Here is a 16,736-nt window from a genome sequence, read left to right on the forward strand (position 1 = left end):
TTAGTGCCAAATGCAGAGAACTAACAGCCACTTAGCACATGCGACATATTAGCTCTTTTACACGCTATGAGAGAGCCTGACAGAATTTAAGTGGGCACAAAGATTCCTCAGCCTCCCACTGCACAACACATGGAGCCTAACATCAGTCTGATGTTGCTTTTAAATGGATGGTGGGAGAACAGTTATATGAACGGATTATAAAAAATGCCAAACGTACAATGTGCGTGTCAACAAATGTATATTTAAAGATGCTTTTAAAGTATAGCTAAGTAGTTGTGTGTGCGCGTGCACATCGTCATTTCCACATCGAAGATACAGAGCTCATTACCTCCAAAGCTCTTAGCAACTGAACTAATTCCTGCCCTCTACTTGGTAAGCATGTGGATTATCTGCAGATAACGAGACAGGCTTCCAGTCAAACACATTACGTTCCCCCATGTACAGAAAACAGCACTTTTACTTTCCAGGCTGGATAAATTCAAGTCAAGAAAAAAAGGATTTAAGTGACAGCTGGAGAATATACACATGCCCTGACCCACTAACATGCTGAACCAGAACTGAAGCTTTAGTGGCAGCTGCCTCATAATCAGCTAACACGCAGGGTTTCTGTGCTTGGTGTATTTTAAAGTAAAGGTACACAAAAAATCTGTTTCTAGAGACATACCGCTTTGTAATAATTACTTTACTATTTACACGACAAAATGCAACATTTTATTTATTTCTGAACGCTCTCTTTAAGCAAGGTAAATGGCAGAGACTGGCTAAGTCCCACCTGTTTGTTCTGCTTAGTCCATCTGGCAATGAAACTTTCCAAAAAAGAAGATCCAGCAGGCCAGCGAGTTGATCCCCTCCCTCCCAAGCTAAGTGATGCCAAAAATCAAAGAATTAAGAGCAGGTAACTCAATTTCTAGTTTGAGACCCTGTCCAAGACAGCATCTGCAATGAAGTCAACATCAATACAATTGCCTTGATTAGGCAGACCGGGACTCTTTTAGCTGGGTTTGTCTGAAAATTGATTTCAATGTCTCTAGTGAACTCACTTTCTGCTTCCCTGGAGTCCAGTGCTATATACTGCCCTGTCTGATATTTGAATTCCGCATGTACAGAACTAAAACTATGTTAGCAACAAGTCCAGGTTAGAAGTGAGTCAGGACAGTTCCTTCGGCAACTTCCGGGTCTGGACCCCTATATGAAATGCTGCCACTGGGGTGGGGAAGCCAGGGGTGGCATTAATGAAGACAAGGGGAAAGCTCAAGTTGAGCTACAACTAGGCTTTCACCTATGGAAGTAGCACTGAACACAGTGGGGAGACCTAATCGCTCTCCAAAGAAACCAGCCAAATAATTCAGCTGCACTCACCTCTATACGGCTCAGAGAAGAAGAGAATTAAACTAGCTCTATTCAGTGATCATATTCTCCTAAAGAGCAGTGGACCTTTATATCCCTAAACTTCACAACAGAAGCTGCGATATCTTCAGCTTTACCCAATGGAGACAGAACAAGTCCACTTATCAGCACCACATGACGCAGCTCATTACAAGCACGTTCCTCCCAAGACAGAGCAAGGCACCAGAGCTGTTTTTCCAAGTCAGGAGAGAAGATAATCTTCCCCTACCAGTCCAATCAACATAGCTACCTACCTGGAGAAAGGCAGCACAAGATCTACAGAGACAGAAAACCAGGAACACCTGCTGTGCTAGAAGATAGTTTTGCCCCTGAACACCCTGCTTAATTCCTACACTTTTAACCCATGCCTATAAATAACAACTTTATTCCAGTGATTAATATCCTATTGTAGACACAACCTAAGACACACAACTCGCACTGTTTAACTGTATAGCAACTGATTCAGAGTTGGCAACACAAGTCAGCATTTGCCAATAGCTACAGTAAGAAAAGGAAGGCTGGGAGAAAGCACAGTGCTGCAAACTGGGATTGTTGGAAAATAAATTGCTGTTTCTGAAGACAACGTTATAACCACTATTGTGCTAGGAAGTGTTCCCCACTGCTTTCTAATTGTGTTTGTTCCTTCAGTCTTCAAGAATAATTTATTCTATAGCCATGTATGTATTTTCTACCATCTTAAAGCGATGCATGAGCGGTAGATTTTAGAAAATGGCACAACACTGCTTAGGTTTAGCTCCACATACTGCATTGTATTTTTAAAGTAATTGCTTTTATTGATTTTAGAAAGATGTGAAAGTGGAAGCTACATTTTCTACTGTGAGAGATTTTAAAAGGGTAGACAAATGTTAATGTGAAACTTATGCCACATGAAAATGTCCCCTTAATACATGCCAGTTTTGATATCGTAACAGAATACTGACTACATCTGGTATTAGGATGGAAGTAAAGAAATCCCTACCTGGGAGGCAGAGCCTTCAGGGCCACCTGTGTGAGAGTCATTGTCAGGAGTGCTATGAGGGCCTTGAAGAGTTAGTGCAATATTCCCTCCTGCAAATTCATCTCCTCGTACTGAATGGATGAGATCATTCAAGTATTTGTAATAGAGGTTGCTGGACAAGAAGCCAGGTAAAAAAACCTAGAGAAACAAAGGGAGTTTCTTTCATTGATGACAGGTGCAGAAGATTGCATTGGATGGGTAGCATGACACTCACAGGACAGAGAACGGACATCTGACCATACTTAGAAGCTAAAGGCTTATATGGTTATGGAAGTTATTAGGATGAAGAGTCCTTGCATGGACCTTTAACTCACAGAACCAAAAGTGCCCCCCACCCAACTCATTCAGGAATAGCAGCTGCACTACTCTAAATTCACATTATACTTCAATGTGATTTAAATGTAAAATCTCTCTATTATTAAATTCTTGTTTCAGTCTCTGAAGATGTTGTGCATTTGTCCCTTGCAAAAAGTCTGGCTCTACCCTGGTAAGATGAAACTTTTTTGCTACATTGCTCATAATTTTTTAGCAGCTCCAAAAAACAAATCAAACCACTATTCACTGGATTTGGATATGCTGAATAGTATCAGATATGCTGCAGCTACACAACTACCAAGACATTAAAAAGGACCTCTTAATGACCAACTGTTGATGTTTGAACAGGCCACCTTCTATACATCGCATAGGTGGACAGAGGCAAAACAAAGAAAGGAGCATGTCCAGAGGGAAACAGTTTATCAAATCCATTAGCTTGCAGGCCAGTCTTCTTTTTGCTTTGACCACTTAAAAACAGAAGTGACAACGCACTCTAGCAAGTTGAAGGAACAATCCTAACCAACCAGTTTGCTCCCAAAGTGATCAACTAAAAGACCAGACAAAAATTAGAAAAGGGGAAAGGCAATCTATGATTGATACTCTGGCACTTCTTTCAGCTTCCAAGGTTTTCCGAAAAAGCACTCTCACCTTCTCCATGGTAGTCCAGGCCTGCCGTAAGGGAGTAGTAAAACAGTTCGGGAGCGGGCCTCCTTCCCTGCAGATATTGGATTCAATTTCTAATCGCACAGCGTCATCAAACCCAAGAGGATGCGTAGCTTGAAGGGAGAAGTACCTGCAGCACAGGACAGTGGAAGAACGCAACACAAAAGGGTTTCCAGACTTTTCAGACAGGCAAAATCTGTCCTTTCCACAGACCGCGATCAATCAGGTTATGGCCACTAGATGGTGCTGGCTTCAAAATGTACAACTGAAAAGTCTAGGGAAAAAGATCCTTGAAGCAAGGACACAAGTTGTTCTTATCCTTACCTAATGCAAGAGTAAATGGAATAAAGTACATTATATGATGACTGATGGGCAGTGCAGCATTCACAGTATTATAAAGCAGAAGATGGAGGCAGGCAAAATCCTTAAGAAAAACTTTTACTTGATTTTAATTGTGTTATTAAACAACTGATTTCAGGGATTTTGAGGGCACTGTTAATTAGAAATTGGTGCAGGACAGTTTCCTCTTTTACTAGCTATCAGCCCCCTACCAGAGCAGGAAATAAATTCAGCACAGCTTGGGGTCAGGGGTAACGCTTTTAAAACAAGCCTCTTCAAAAGCACCTTTGATTATTTTTATTCAGTTAGGTAATTACATAGTTAAAAGCAACATGCAAAAGCGAAGCGGATAAGTTATATGGCTGGGGCCTGGTTTTGCTTCTTTATTACATCCAAGAAGTTTATTTTTCCCCCCTTCTTTTTTTCTTTCTTTCTTCTTCTTCTTTTTTTTTTTTTAAAAGAAAAGTCTTCTTGGAAAATCTTTTGAAATAGCAGAAATAAATTTTGTCCTACCCGTTTTCCTGGAGGACTCCTAGGAAGATTAGTGGGAAGCTCTCTCAGCCTTCTGCTGAAAGAGGGAGGGTGTCTGAATCGTTATTAAAGAGTTTCTCTTTCACCAGTATATCTGAACCCCCTTTTACCCCTTTTAAAAAACAGAACAAATGCATGACTAACAAATCCTTCCCCTCCCGCTGCCCAGCACTTCAGATATTGTAAGGTCACAGTTTCGACAAGCACCCAGAGAGTCCTTCAGCAAAAATGAGACAGACAAGAATGAGTATTCTTATGTAATGAGAAGAACAACTGAAAACGTTTCTCAAAAGCTTTTTTTGCATGACCTTTTTCATTCCTTATGCTCAGTTTCACTAAGCACACACTTTGGAGGTCTTCTCAAAAAACAGGCTTTCCAAGCATGTATGTCTCACCCTTTCTACACCAAGCATCCAAGAATGCAAGATGTACTTGGAAATGGATCCTTGTATACAGGGTGACGCATGCAAGCGCAGGATTAATCAGAACAGGGTTGTGGAAGCAAACAACCAGGAGAACGACTCACTTGTCATATAAGATCATGGCATCGTTCTGTGCCTCCTGACCATCATACTGGCCCTTTTTGGCAGCAAGCTGAGACTGGAAGTTATCTGCTGCCAACCAGAACTGTAATATATTAACTGCATCTTCCTTCTCCATGTACTAGAAGGGAAATTAAGAAATATGAAATAACCTTTACAGGAAAATTAAAGCAGAGACTTTAGCCAAGAAGTGGAAGGGGAACACAGGAGACCTGCTCCCTTTTCAAATTCACTTTTATTTAAAACATAATTCATGCATATACAACTGTTATCAGGGCAGATGCCATGTAGGCTTCTGGACGCTCAGATGTATTGTTATACAAAGCAGGGATTAAGTCTGTCTACATGTGTCAATTAAAAACACAAAGCAGAAATCATTAACAAAAGAACAGGCAAACACACTTCACTGTTTGGCTCACAGATGATTCTTAGTTGATTACAAATACCTGTGTCAGACTAAAAAAGACAGAGGAACACAGAAAATCATCTTACACTGTGTATAACTTATCTCAACAGAACACTGAACACAGCATGGCATCCTACCCTGCTGCTCCAAGATATGAGCCCATGTCGCCTGTACCGCTCACTACCCTATTCAGGCAGTTTTGCCCTGTTGGCATGCTGCATTCCCCAAGCCTAGCAGGCAGTGCCACTCTGAAAGCACTCCAGATTCACATGTTCACCCTGCCACATTTTGGCCTGACGTTATCCTCATATGAACCTAGAGGCTTTGGACTTGACACCCACAATGACCAAGACCAGCAACCTGCCTCAGACATCTAGTCAATGCTTCACTGGGCAAAATAATTAAACGGCTAAAAGCCCAGACAACAAACTATTCTTCCCATTAACAGCTTAATTAAGGAGATAATGGTCTCACTCTGTTATAAAAATTCTTGGTACTTCCAGGCTCTCAAAGTGCTTTATTGATACTGAGACTACTAGCACCTTATGTGGCAAGAGAATAAATTATTGCAGGCAAAGCCTTGCTTCAAAGCAAAGAGACATTGCTACAATGGATTACTTTAACTTGGAGAAGAAATGTGTGAAGGCTTAGTCTAAAATCCATTACAAAAGTGAGCGGTCTGCAACAACTGCACAGATGGACAGGAAGCAGTTTACTGCAGTTTTCCCCAGAACACTCATCAGTGTTTTCTAGTATGCAGAGCTCTCTGTTCCAGCTTTTATAACATGCGTGGCTTTACTGTACCATACCTCTGAGAAATAGAACAGTGCTGATTCACAGAAGAGTATGTCAGCCAGGTAAACAGTCCCACTGGTCAGCACCTCAATCTGGTATTTACAGAAGTGGTGACTTCGCAAGAATTCACTAAAGTGCCTGCGCGTGAACAGAACAATAACGATCAACTATCAGGAACCAAAAGCAGACACAACACTTCATAAATAAAATCTGATCCTTGCCCTCAAGCCTCTTATAAATTGAGCAGACAGAAAGCAGGTGAGTGCATGATATTGGTAAGAATTGAAAGAGGCTAAGTTTCTAGGTGTGGCATTTAGTAAAATCCCTCACCGAAACAATTGTGAGAATGTACTGAGCAGGAAAGGAGGTGGTTTTTTGTATGGAGACAGACTGTTTCAAGTCTAAGGGCACCAGGCAAATGACTCGGCATAGTTAAAATCTGTCCCTAATGTCTGCACATATGGAGGTATACATCCTTATCTTTATGGAAGTGCTTTTAGCCCAAGAACACGCATAATGAAACCAAACCATGAAATCAACTTACTCTTGTTCCATTGCATTAAACACTATTGACTGTGCTGTAACAAAGCAGTTAGGATCCACTTGTCCATCTTCCCCACAAATCTTTGCTATAAAAGAGACCAGACTGAATTTAGCATACATTTGGTTTTATTCAGCTGAAAGACATGAGTGGAAATAAATCTATTAAAAAAAAAAATCAAGTTCAAACACACTGGGATTAGCCAGTTCTAACAGTGCAAATATAAGATAGTATATTTTATTACGCTATAAAAACTATAGCGCTAAAGTTCATAAAATAAGAAGACAGACCTTGCTGACAGGGACTCAGCAGTTCCAGATTTTACTCCTGACATGGTGAGGCACACATTCCTGTTTTCTACCAGTAAACTGGAGATTATAATACTTCTGCAGTGCAGAATGGCATTAAGAGGGCAAATCCATTCGTGTTTGTGAAATGCTCATATGCTACAGCAATAAGCAGCAGCAGGATCAAGGGATTCTGTGGTATTTCAGTATATTTTACCAGCTTTTTATTGCTGATGTCATCAACCTATAAGAAAAAGCACTTCTGCTGGCACAACAAAAGTTCTGGGGCACAACCAATAGCTTAGTTTTTGGGTTGTTTTCTTTGAAGTGAAGGGGGCAGGGAAGGCAAAATTAAAATACAGTGGGGTTGAGCCAAATCTTCAACGTTAAATGGTATGTTCTTACCCACTATATCATTTCTCATTGCTTCTGTAATAGGAATTGGTTTAGCAGCATCTGGAGAAATATATTTGGTAAAAGTATTAACTGCGTCCCGTTCTATACCTAAAGGGAGGAAACACATTGAGCTTTAAATTTATTGATATAGAGGGGGAAAAGGCAAGCATTTGGTTTTCAGAACAGCAAGAACCCAATTTAAGAGTATCCATCAGTCCTCTCATCTTTCCTCCGCACTTCATTCACTATTTCACCCTCCTAATATCAATTTTCATCATAAACAACCCTGGCTCTGCCCAGATCACATCATGCTCTGGGCCACCAGAAGGAATACTTTGGGGATCAACTGACGGAACAAAATAGATATACAACCCTCAATACCCATCAGACAGGCCAACAACACTGCAACAGTGGCACGCCAGTACCTCATATGCATGCTTCAGAAGTAAGAATCCCAAGAAAACTCCCAAGTTCTGGCCCTCAGGACAGCAGGGCAGAAAGCTGCTGCATTACTGTGGCATTTTAGCATTTTTAATGGAGGTTCTCTAGTAAAAAGATCAATACATTCATCTTCCGTTTTTCATCAGTGCTGTTGCCCCAAACTCGTATAGAAAGGGAAACTTACTGAAATAATGAAAACATTACAAAATACCACCTCTGAAAGAAAATAGTCAAAAAAAAGTTTCATTACCAAGCCATGCAATGTCAGACATTTCTCTTTAGCTTGGCACTACTAATACAAAGTGCATTTGCTTTTAGCCTCAGAGAGACAGCTTGCTTAAAAAGTCTATTTCTATTATTCAAAAATGGAGGCAAAGGCCCATAAATATAACCAATTAAAACTAGACTAATTACTCAGTTTGAATAATACAAACAGCCGTAGATCTATTTTACAACCTTCTATTTCACTGAGGTGCACTGCAGGAAAAACAGTTTTGTTATTAAATACATAACCATAAACGTATACTTTCATTTAACTCCAGGGAATTTAAATATAAATCCAGTTTCCCCAGATCAAATGAATTCGGTAGACCATACTTTCTAGTGCATTTGAGAGAAAGCAGCATTGAACTTAGTTTACTTTTTTTGACACACCTTTCTATTGGCAACTGGAAATTATTCCAAAATATAAATTGGGGTGAACGGACCATTTTACATGTTCTTGCTGTTCTGAGACTGGCGCTATGTACAAGCTTCAAGTACAATAACAGTTCTTCCCGTTGTACAAAAGAGAAATATATTTTTAATTGTAATGAAAATATTTACATACAACGGCCATTTAACTAGTTTTTACACTTCCATTTAGCAAGAGGTCAAAAGAACCCCATAACAATACTTTGGGTTTTCTACCAATCTTGAACACTGCCTGATGTTTTTGTCATTATGCCTGAGGCCCTGTAGGCTGCTTAAAAAAAAAAAAAGATTCAGTTCCTGCAATTTTTTTGTTCCAACAGCAACTAGAGGCCTCAATCAGGATGAACACATATTTTAGATGCTGTAGAGATATCTGAGAAATGCTCCCAAGCCCCAAAGACCTTCCACCTTAACTACATGAGAAAGGGCAGAAGCAAGTATCATGTAAAATCCAGTATTTCTCTGAGAGAAGATGAGAAAAGGAACCTAATGATATTGGTGCATACAACCATGGGTATGGAGTCTCTCACCCCAACACCTCCCACATGCCCCCATGCAATGTACAGCTGGGCTACCACTGCAACGACTGCTTCATTTCAAAGACTACCCGGGTAGGAACAGGGACTCTAGCTGATGTCAGGATGCTATGGTGTTGGAGTCTGTTTGACAGCATAATATGTAAATACACAGATTTTTTTGAAGAGCCTGGCTTATTCCAAAGATGCAAGTCATTTAATGTAAATGCTCACCTATGCGGCATCTTAAAAGTTCCTGTTTTCAAAAACATACATTTTTTTCAATTCTTGCTACCAAGAGTATATTCTAAAGGTGGAACAGCTGAACAGACCTGCAAGAATCCACTCTCTTTTCATCACGATGGTTTCCAAGCCCACCAGTGAGGGCATCCTCTTGTACTTCCAAGAAATGCTGTTTCTTAAAGCGATTTGTGTTTGTTAAAGGGACCCTTTAGTTTCCTCTCCAAACACATGGCCAGCCACTCCCTCCCCCATCAATGGAAGGCACACAAGTCCATGAATACCCAAGCCACCCATGAATCTACAAGCCAGATCTCTTAACCTTAAGACTGATCCACCCTCCAATTTATGCCATCTCCTTGGGCGAGTTGCTTTTGTAGGAAGCAGAGCAAGCAAGACTAGAAAATCCACAACTTGGTCATTACGAATCTGAATTAATGAATCTAGTTCAAGAATCTGAAACTTTGATTAAGGAGTATGTAGTATCCTTCTTCTCTGCTAATGCGACAAGTTATTAAATTGGCAATGAGTTAGCCGTTTTCTTTAAGCAAGGTGAAATGTGTGTTGGCAAAGTACACGAAAGACATTTAGAATATTTTGTGTCGTTCCTACAGGTTTACTCACCCTCTGCTTGAGCACACGTGACTGAGGAACTGAGCATGCACGAGATTAAGTGACGCACTTACTTTTCATTAGTTTTCCTGACAAGTCTTTTAGTGTAGAAGAGGGGCTGTTTCTGTTTGATACTGTAAGCTTGGAAGGCTCTTGTTCAGCTGGAAGAAAGTGGGTCCCTGCCTCAGATTTTCCAAAATGAAGGACACCGGCACTGTCACTATGCTGGCTTGAAAGCAAGTGGTTCTGAACGTTGCTAGTTCTATCATTCTTGGTTGTTGCCACTCTTTTGCTCAGGAGCAGATGGACTGTGCCAGAATCCTCCAATCTTTCATCAAGCAAATCAGTTGGAGAAGATACTGTGGCTTCCAGCTGTTTAGAGGGAGACACTGGCTCTGCCAGCGAACTCTGCTTGATGGTGTTCAAGCTATGTGCTCTGATGCGGGACCATGATGTGGAGTGAAAGCTTTCAGCCTCTAACCAGAATTTAACCAAATGTTCCATTCTACGCAGTTCCATAAACTGGATAAAATAAGGGAGAGCAACACTATCTTGCAAGACTTGTTCAAGAGTCTTTGAAAGGCTTGATTTGGTCTCTTGAGCCTGATAATTCAGACACGATCGCCCTAAAGAAAACACATCAAAAGAAATTAGAGCTTTATAAAACTGCCGTTCTGGTACCTAATCAAAATGCACTAGCAGAGACAGGGCTTCTGAGGCCCCACATAAAAGTTTGAGGGAAAAAGCCTCCCCTACCAACCAGCAAATAGAAAGCAGAGTGGTGTACCACTTTAAAAGCATTTTCTACCTGACCCTATTCTTAGATGGACAAACATCTGACTGTTCCACCAGCGTACCAAGGACCTGTGCCCAAAGAGGCCTTACGTAAGTAATCCCAGGCATGCAGCAAGGGGTTGAGAGATCATGTGAGGTAGAAGGGAAAGCCGATCTGCCCACACTGCGGTTTGCTCCACTTCCCACAACCCACATCCTATGCTTGCACACACTGAAAACTGACAGAGCCACTCCACCCATCACCTTTACTTTCCCCAACAAAACCCAGCCTGCGTGTACAAGTCCTTAGGGAATCTACGGACAATACTTCAGACTGAATGTGCCTCTGTTCACATGCTGCGCCATCATTCATTAGCACAACTGGTATATAATGGGCAGTACATTTAGCAGCATCACAAGAGCTAACAGGATGCTTGCTGAACATGCCTAGCGCAACGAGGAAACCGAACAGAAAAATCCCTTGTTTTTTGGCGGTGGTTATTTTACTTCCAAATGCATCTAGCTGGTGAGATATTGGTAAGCATTCTCTTGACTTGCTGGGCAAATCTCACCACGTTTTGCCTGCTGCATATAAACAGCTTGCTTCAAAAAGGTTAGTAAGCACTCTCCAAGATTATTCTTCTGGGCTAGTTTTAGGTTAAACCAAACAAGACATTTTTACAATGGGTGCCTTGCAAAGCCAGCTGCTCTGATGTTGCTGCAGTGGCCTCTACTACAGATTCATGGCTGGCGAGCTGCAAGCTCCAAGCCTCAAGTGTAAAACATACTAAGCTCAAAATAACCTAGTGGTAGTGGACTGCAGAGATGCTACGTATAGAATATGCAGAAGGCACGACTGACTGTAATAACCAAGAGCAGAAATCTTACCTAAGTCTCCAAAATGAGCAGCCTCCATGTGACTTGGCTGCTTCTTAAGGGCAGCTGTCCGACTGCTAGAAAAAGAGTCCATGTTGGCGGAGATGGCATTAATTGCCACATGGCTTGGTCCAGCAGCCTCCAGCAAGGCATGGTTTCTAGTGCTTCTCTGAGGGGAATGTACTGGTATTGCAGCTGGAATCAAGACAAGACCGATTAAAAAAAAAGGGAAAAATATGACCTTTTCTGTGCAGCGTTGCATGCTAAATATCAGACGACTTGGAAATTTTGTCCAACTCTATCCTTGTTATTGCTTCATGGCAGTACTCGCTTTGTTTGGCTACAGTAAACATGCCAGAAATAAGAGGGCTTCTCCACATTAATAAGATCCCTTAAGTCTGAGTATAGGAGAACCTGCCTCCCCCATCCATACTTGTTCACAGATAAGCCAAAGACTCCAAATTGAAGTTCATGTAAGGAATAGCAATTCCCCAAATCTGCCCTGTTCATTTACAAGTGCTGCCACAGTTGTCTTAGGTTTTTCCAATAATGTGACAATACAGTGACATCAGCTACGTCATTCAAGATGTGCAGATCTATTTCTCTTCCTCCTTGTGAAAGCTTTTAACATGGCAAGACTGCCAACACTATGAATCGTCTATGAACTTTAACAGGAATATTTAACTTTTCCAAAATTCTCTCTCTTTGATTGCTGCTGGAGAGTACAGTAAGCAGCAACAAACAAAGAAAATGATATGCAGAATGTAAGTATTAGTTTCAAAAACTGCTGTAGTCCTTTTCAGAACAACGTTCATGTTGGCTGCCTGAATCTGAGCAGAAATAAGACAAAAGTCAGGTTCCTATCACAAGCAAGCATTTCTTTCACAGGCCTAAACGTCTTACTGTTAAATGGCTATAGAGAACACATCCATCCAGGAAGAGCACACACCAACTGCTGTAGCTTCCTTAGCCTGACGAAGGGTTTTTGAATCCGAAAGCTTGCTTAATTTAATAACTATTCTCCAACCATTTGGGTTGGTCTAATAAAAGATATCAAATTCACCCAAGGAACCTTGTCTGCCTATAGAGAACACACACACTCAAACAGTTCTGCAGACTTTGGAGATAATAAATTTGACTAGGATGCCAGTCTAGATGGCCTTTCACCTCCTGACCCTGGTGGAGAATAGAAAATGCTTTATCCAAGCCCATTACCACCTCAGGGAGCCAATTCCTACCAATTAATTTTACTGATGCGTCAAAAAAGCCTGTTTTAATAGCTTTACAGCTTTATCTTTCCCATATCTTAGGGCACACCCAGGCAAGAAGGTAACAGAATTTGGCCCCTACATGTCACAGCAATAAGCACCTCAACGCTGTTTTCTATCCGTCTGGGAAGACTCATGGGGTCCCTCCCCCTACCCCACCACCTGTACTTTTATCTACACCTACTTTTACAAAGCCAAGCTACACAAATAACATGCTACAGCTTTGGGTAAAAACAGTCTACCTCCACTTGTTTGAATATGTATGCCTGGATAAATATCACTGCAGCCCTGTTTCCGACAAGCTGTCACTAGGGATAGAGAATTTGAAAGATGCTTGAATATTTTCCTCATGCTAAAATATATGGTGCAGAAATTCTGCAGGCTACCCTCCAAGAAGTCCTTGGTATGCAACGCCTGCTGGAATAGAAATGCATATTTTCCCAAGCCTGCAGAAAGCAGCCAGTTGCTTAGCGGATGATAGCAATGGTGGATTATTTGCAGAACAGGAGACACCCATATGATGCATCTTTCCAAACGAGACACAAGTTTAATCTTAATACACACAGTGGGATAAGGTGATACGTTCAATCAACTCCAAGGACGAGGCATCTACTTTGCAATCTGTACATAGCATGAAAACTCTAATCTCAAAGAGTGCAGTTCACTGAAGAGGGCTCTGCCAGACTAGGAAGATGCTTCCACTTTGTTCACTATGAGCAGCTTGTTTTGTAATCAACTGAACAGTATGTAAAGTTTTAATTTTATTTCCATCATAGCTAACTCTAGCTTTTCCTTAGCTAATTGCCAAATTCTCCCGAGCAGTGATCACAGGGCCTCCAACGAGCTTGGGTAGGTTGACTCTATTTCCTATACTGCTTCAAAAAGACAATTCAGTACTTCATGTAAAGTACTAAAATAAAATTATACCTGAAGCACATAAAAGCACCCGAATGATTGTGGCCTTACTGAAAGGAAATTGATACGTGTACAGTTTAGACAACTGACAGCTCAGAGGGTCTGTTCCCATTATTTAATATGCTATGCTGATTGTTACCTGCATTCAAGATTTTTTTTCCCCAACAGTAATTACTACTAAGTCCCTGTGCTATATAACATTAGGGTTGCCATTCATTCTGAACATGATTCAGAGCTTCATATTCAAATTAAGTTACTGCATATTTATGCCAACATAAACTAGATCTGACCCTGGTTTCCTGTTATGTCAGTCATGCAATCCAAAGCCACATTATCAAAACTGTGAAATAAATAGCATACCACCAAAGGCACCTAAGGAACCACAGAAAGCAATTTGCTGTAGATAAGGAATAATCACTGTTTGCCAAGTGACTGGATATACTGAATGTTATGAACATTTTGAAAAAAGCCCAGGGCTGGAAAACAATTGAATAAGCTTCCCTACTTCCAGATCTGATAAGATGATCAGGGAAGATTAGTCTTCAAATTTATTTCGGCTTCTTGGAGACAGATTTACTTCTCCCATCCACCCCTGGCCAAGGCACTGTCCTGTTCAATTGCAGGGAAATTAACAGCTGGATAAAAATATGTGTATATGGTAGCCAGTGTTATGAACCTGAACTTTACAGAGGAAGTAAATCTTAATCTTACTTTTAATTGCCTTGACATCTGAGGTCTTCTCTTGTTCTCTGCCTTTCACTGCAAAAATATGAAGAAAGGTGTTAAGGAAGGTGTTAAAGGAAAAGAAGCTATTTCTAGCACATGTAACAGCATAAACTGCTTAAAAATAACAACAAAATCCCAAACCTAGGGTCTAAGCAGATAATGGAAGAAGTAAATAATCTTTTTGTTTTAAAATATTTGCTGTTTTCAAATCCACATACATGTATCCAGTAACCGACTTAAGAGTTTCAAGATTTGATGCCAAACCTGACACCCAAGGTGGCACACAAAATTCTTAAAGAATTAAAATGTTACAAAACTAGAGTGTTTATATTACAACGTCCTGAAAGATGAATTTTGTACATGGCACATCTTGTAGGTCACCTTGTTCTCTCCATTTTCTTGTTTAAAATAAATTCTGAAAGTAAAGCAATTAATTAAAAGGATGAGCTGGATGCATGTGGCTTTGGAAAAATTACATCCCTACATCATTACATGGACAGGACACTACTAGAGTGCCCAGTGCTATACAGACATCAGGGACTGGCTCCACATCTCTTGAATTTACACAGCATTCAGAGCTATAGAAGCAATAGTGCTAAAATACCAGAGCTAACTGCTCTTGAAGCAACACAGATTTTCTGGTGAGAAAACGGCTGAAAAGCTTGGTGGGAAAAAAGGGGACTTTTTTAGAAAGCTTGTAAAGGAAGATATTCTAAATATAAGGAACACCATGGAACAAGACCTAAGGACTGAAGCAGTACAGCAAGAGAATGGATGGGGAAATTATAAGTTAGTCAATGATCATCAAAGGTACACAGGAAGATGAACTACCAAGGCTGCACACCAAGAGGGCAGCTAATTCCCACATCAAAGCAGCACAGAGAAAACAGATTACTAATTTGGGGAAAATACAGTACAACTAAATGAAAATAGTTAACGCAACATTATAATGCATTTTGCCTAAAGCTTTACCCTTTGACAATTTACTACTTTTCCAGTGGAACAGAGACATGCCTACCTATTTACCAATGCAACAACAACAAAACTATAAATACTAGAAAATGGAAATCTGTCTTACATGAGCAAAGATTACCATTTTCCTCAACAGAAAAGGGTACATAAATTGCTTCTGTCAACTTCCACTTTCATTAGGGCCTATGTTAGATGTAAAATGTAGGGTCTAATAGGAGATATTAATAGCTATTCCAGTCTTGTTTTATTCCTAAATTTTCATGTTTACCTAGCATTGCAGTTAGGGCCAAAAAAGGCCAGGGGTCCGAATAATGTTGATTACACATATATCCTGAAACAGCACACAGATGAATGACCAAGGGCAGGCCAAACTCCTCTTAAAACCGGGAGCCCATTCTAGGTCCTGCCATCTGCACCCTCCTCCACATTACCCCTGGCTGACCAGCTACCCGTCAGTACTCTAGATGATCACATCTCATTATTCAAAACATTCATCTGAAATAATGAGGAACATTCACAACTAATTTAAACAAAAGAAAACCAGCACCATATTAAGAAACTCTTGAATCCAAGCTGGAAGAGAGTCCAAATAAAGAGTTTTCCTGCATAAAGTTGCCAAGGAATACTTTTAGAAAAGCAGCAGAGAGAACCAACTTTCACGAAGATGAAGAGGACACACATAATTCCATACAAAACTAGGTAAGCAAACTTTGCAAAATTCACTTACACATATCCTGTTTTAACGCTAAGTAAAATCACAAGAAGTAAGAGTGGAAACAAGTGGGGGGTCAGCACCATTTTACCAAAAAGCTTCCCCAAGGCCAAGGGTGGGTATTTGGGGAACTAATTTTGGGAAGCTCTGAGTTAGATATGTTACATCTGTCCCCAGAATAGTTTCTAACCAGTGACTGAGGTTGTGAGTACTTTTCAGCCTTGCTATTGGCAACAGCATCTGCCAGCTTGCCCAAGACCGAATACTTTGTGCCCATGCAAATGCACACACGTACGTGCATGAACTACATTTTGTGCAGGGCGATCACATACTAGAAGCTCAGCATATCTTGAATTAAAATTCCAACAACAACTTTACTTTGACACAAAATTAATTTTACTACATTTACCTTGAACAAATGTAATTCATCCATACTTGGGACAGCTTTTAAAAATTTAGGCTTGGTTTAGGACTGGTGATTGCAGACGTAGCCAAATACTCAGTCTGCTACCAGATGTTAGAAATGGTTATTTTTTAATACTTAACAGACCATTGCCTCTGTCACCATCTGGCACTAGGTATCATTTTAGAGACTAATCTTTAAAAATATGTAATTTATATCACAATATGAAGCAGTTGTGAAGATACCAGCACTTAAGCCTGTACCAACAACTGAAGAAATGGATATGTTAATAGATATTAAGAGTTGGAAACTCAAAATTTAACATAATTGAGCAATTATGCTTCTGGAATCACTTGCATACTGTGCTTTC

General features: G+C 40.4%; 1 protein-coding gene across 3 annotated transcripts in view; it reads right to left on the bottom strand.

Moving 5' to 3' along the window:
- Positions 1 to 16,736, bottom strand: part of AKAP10 (A-kinase anchoring protein 10) — a 29,797-nt gene that overhangs the window by 5,040 nt on the left and 8,021 nt on the right. For 2 of the 3 annotated variants that reach the window (XM_025214822.1, XM_006033098.3), the window contains exons 2-10: positions 14,265 to 14,312; positions 11,383 to 11,565; positions 9,795 to 10,346; positions 7,229 to 7,327; positions 6,540 to 6,624; positions 6,010 to 6,133; positions 4,779 to 4,915; positions 3,368 to 3,512; positions 2,366 to 2,542 (exon numbers count right to left, since the gene is read on the bottom strand). In XM_025214822.1, the coding sequence (XP_025070607.1) occupies positions 2,366 to 2,542; positions 3,368 to 3,512; positions 4,779 to 4,915; positions 6,010 to 6,133; positions 6,540 to 6,624; positions 7,229 to 7,327; positions 9,795 to 10,346; positions 11,383 to 11,565; positions 14,265 to 14,312 (1,550 nt within the window). The remainder of the gene's footprint in view (positions 1 to 2,365; positions 2,543 to 3,367; positions 3,513 to 4,778; positions 4,916 to 6,009; positions 6,134 to 6,539; positions 6,625 to 7,228; positions 7,328 to 9,794; positions 10,347 to 11,382; positions 11,566 to 14,264; positions 14,313 to 16,736) is intronic. The other variant, XM_025214823.1, reaches the window with a different exon arrangement.

Source organism: Alligator sinensis, unplaced genomic scaffold (genome assembly GCF_000455745.1).
Source record: "Alligator sinensis unplaced genomic scaffold, ASM45574v1 scaffold1801_1, whole genome shotgun sequence".
NCBI classification, from domain to species: domain Eukaryota; kingdom Metazoa; phylum Chordata; order Crocodylia; family Alligatoridae; genus Alligator; species Alligator sinensis.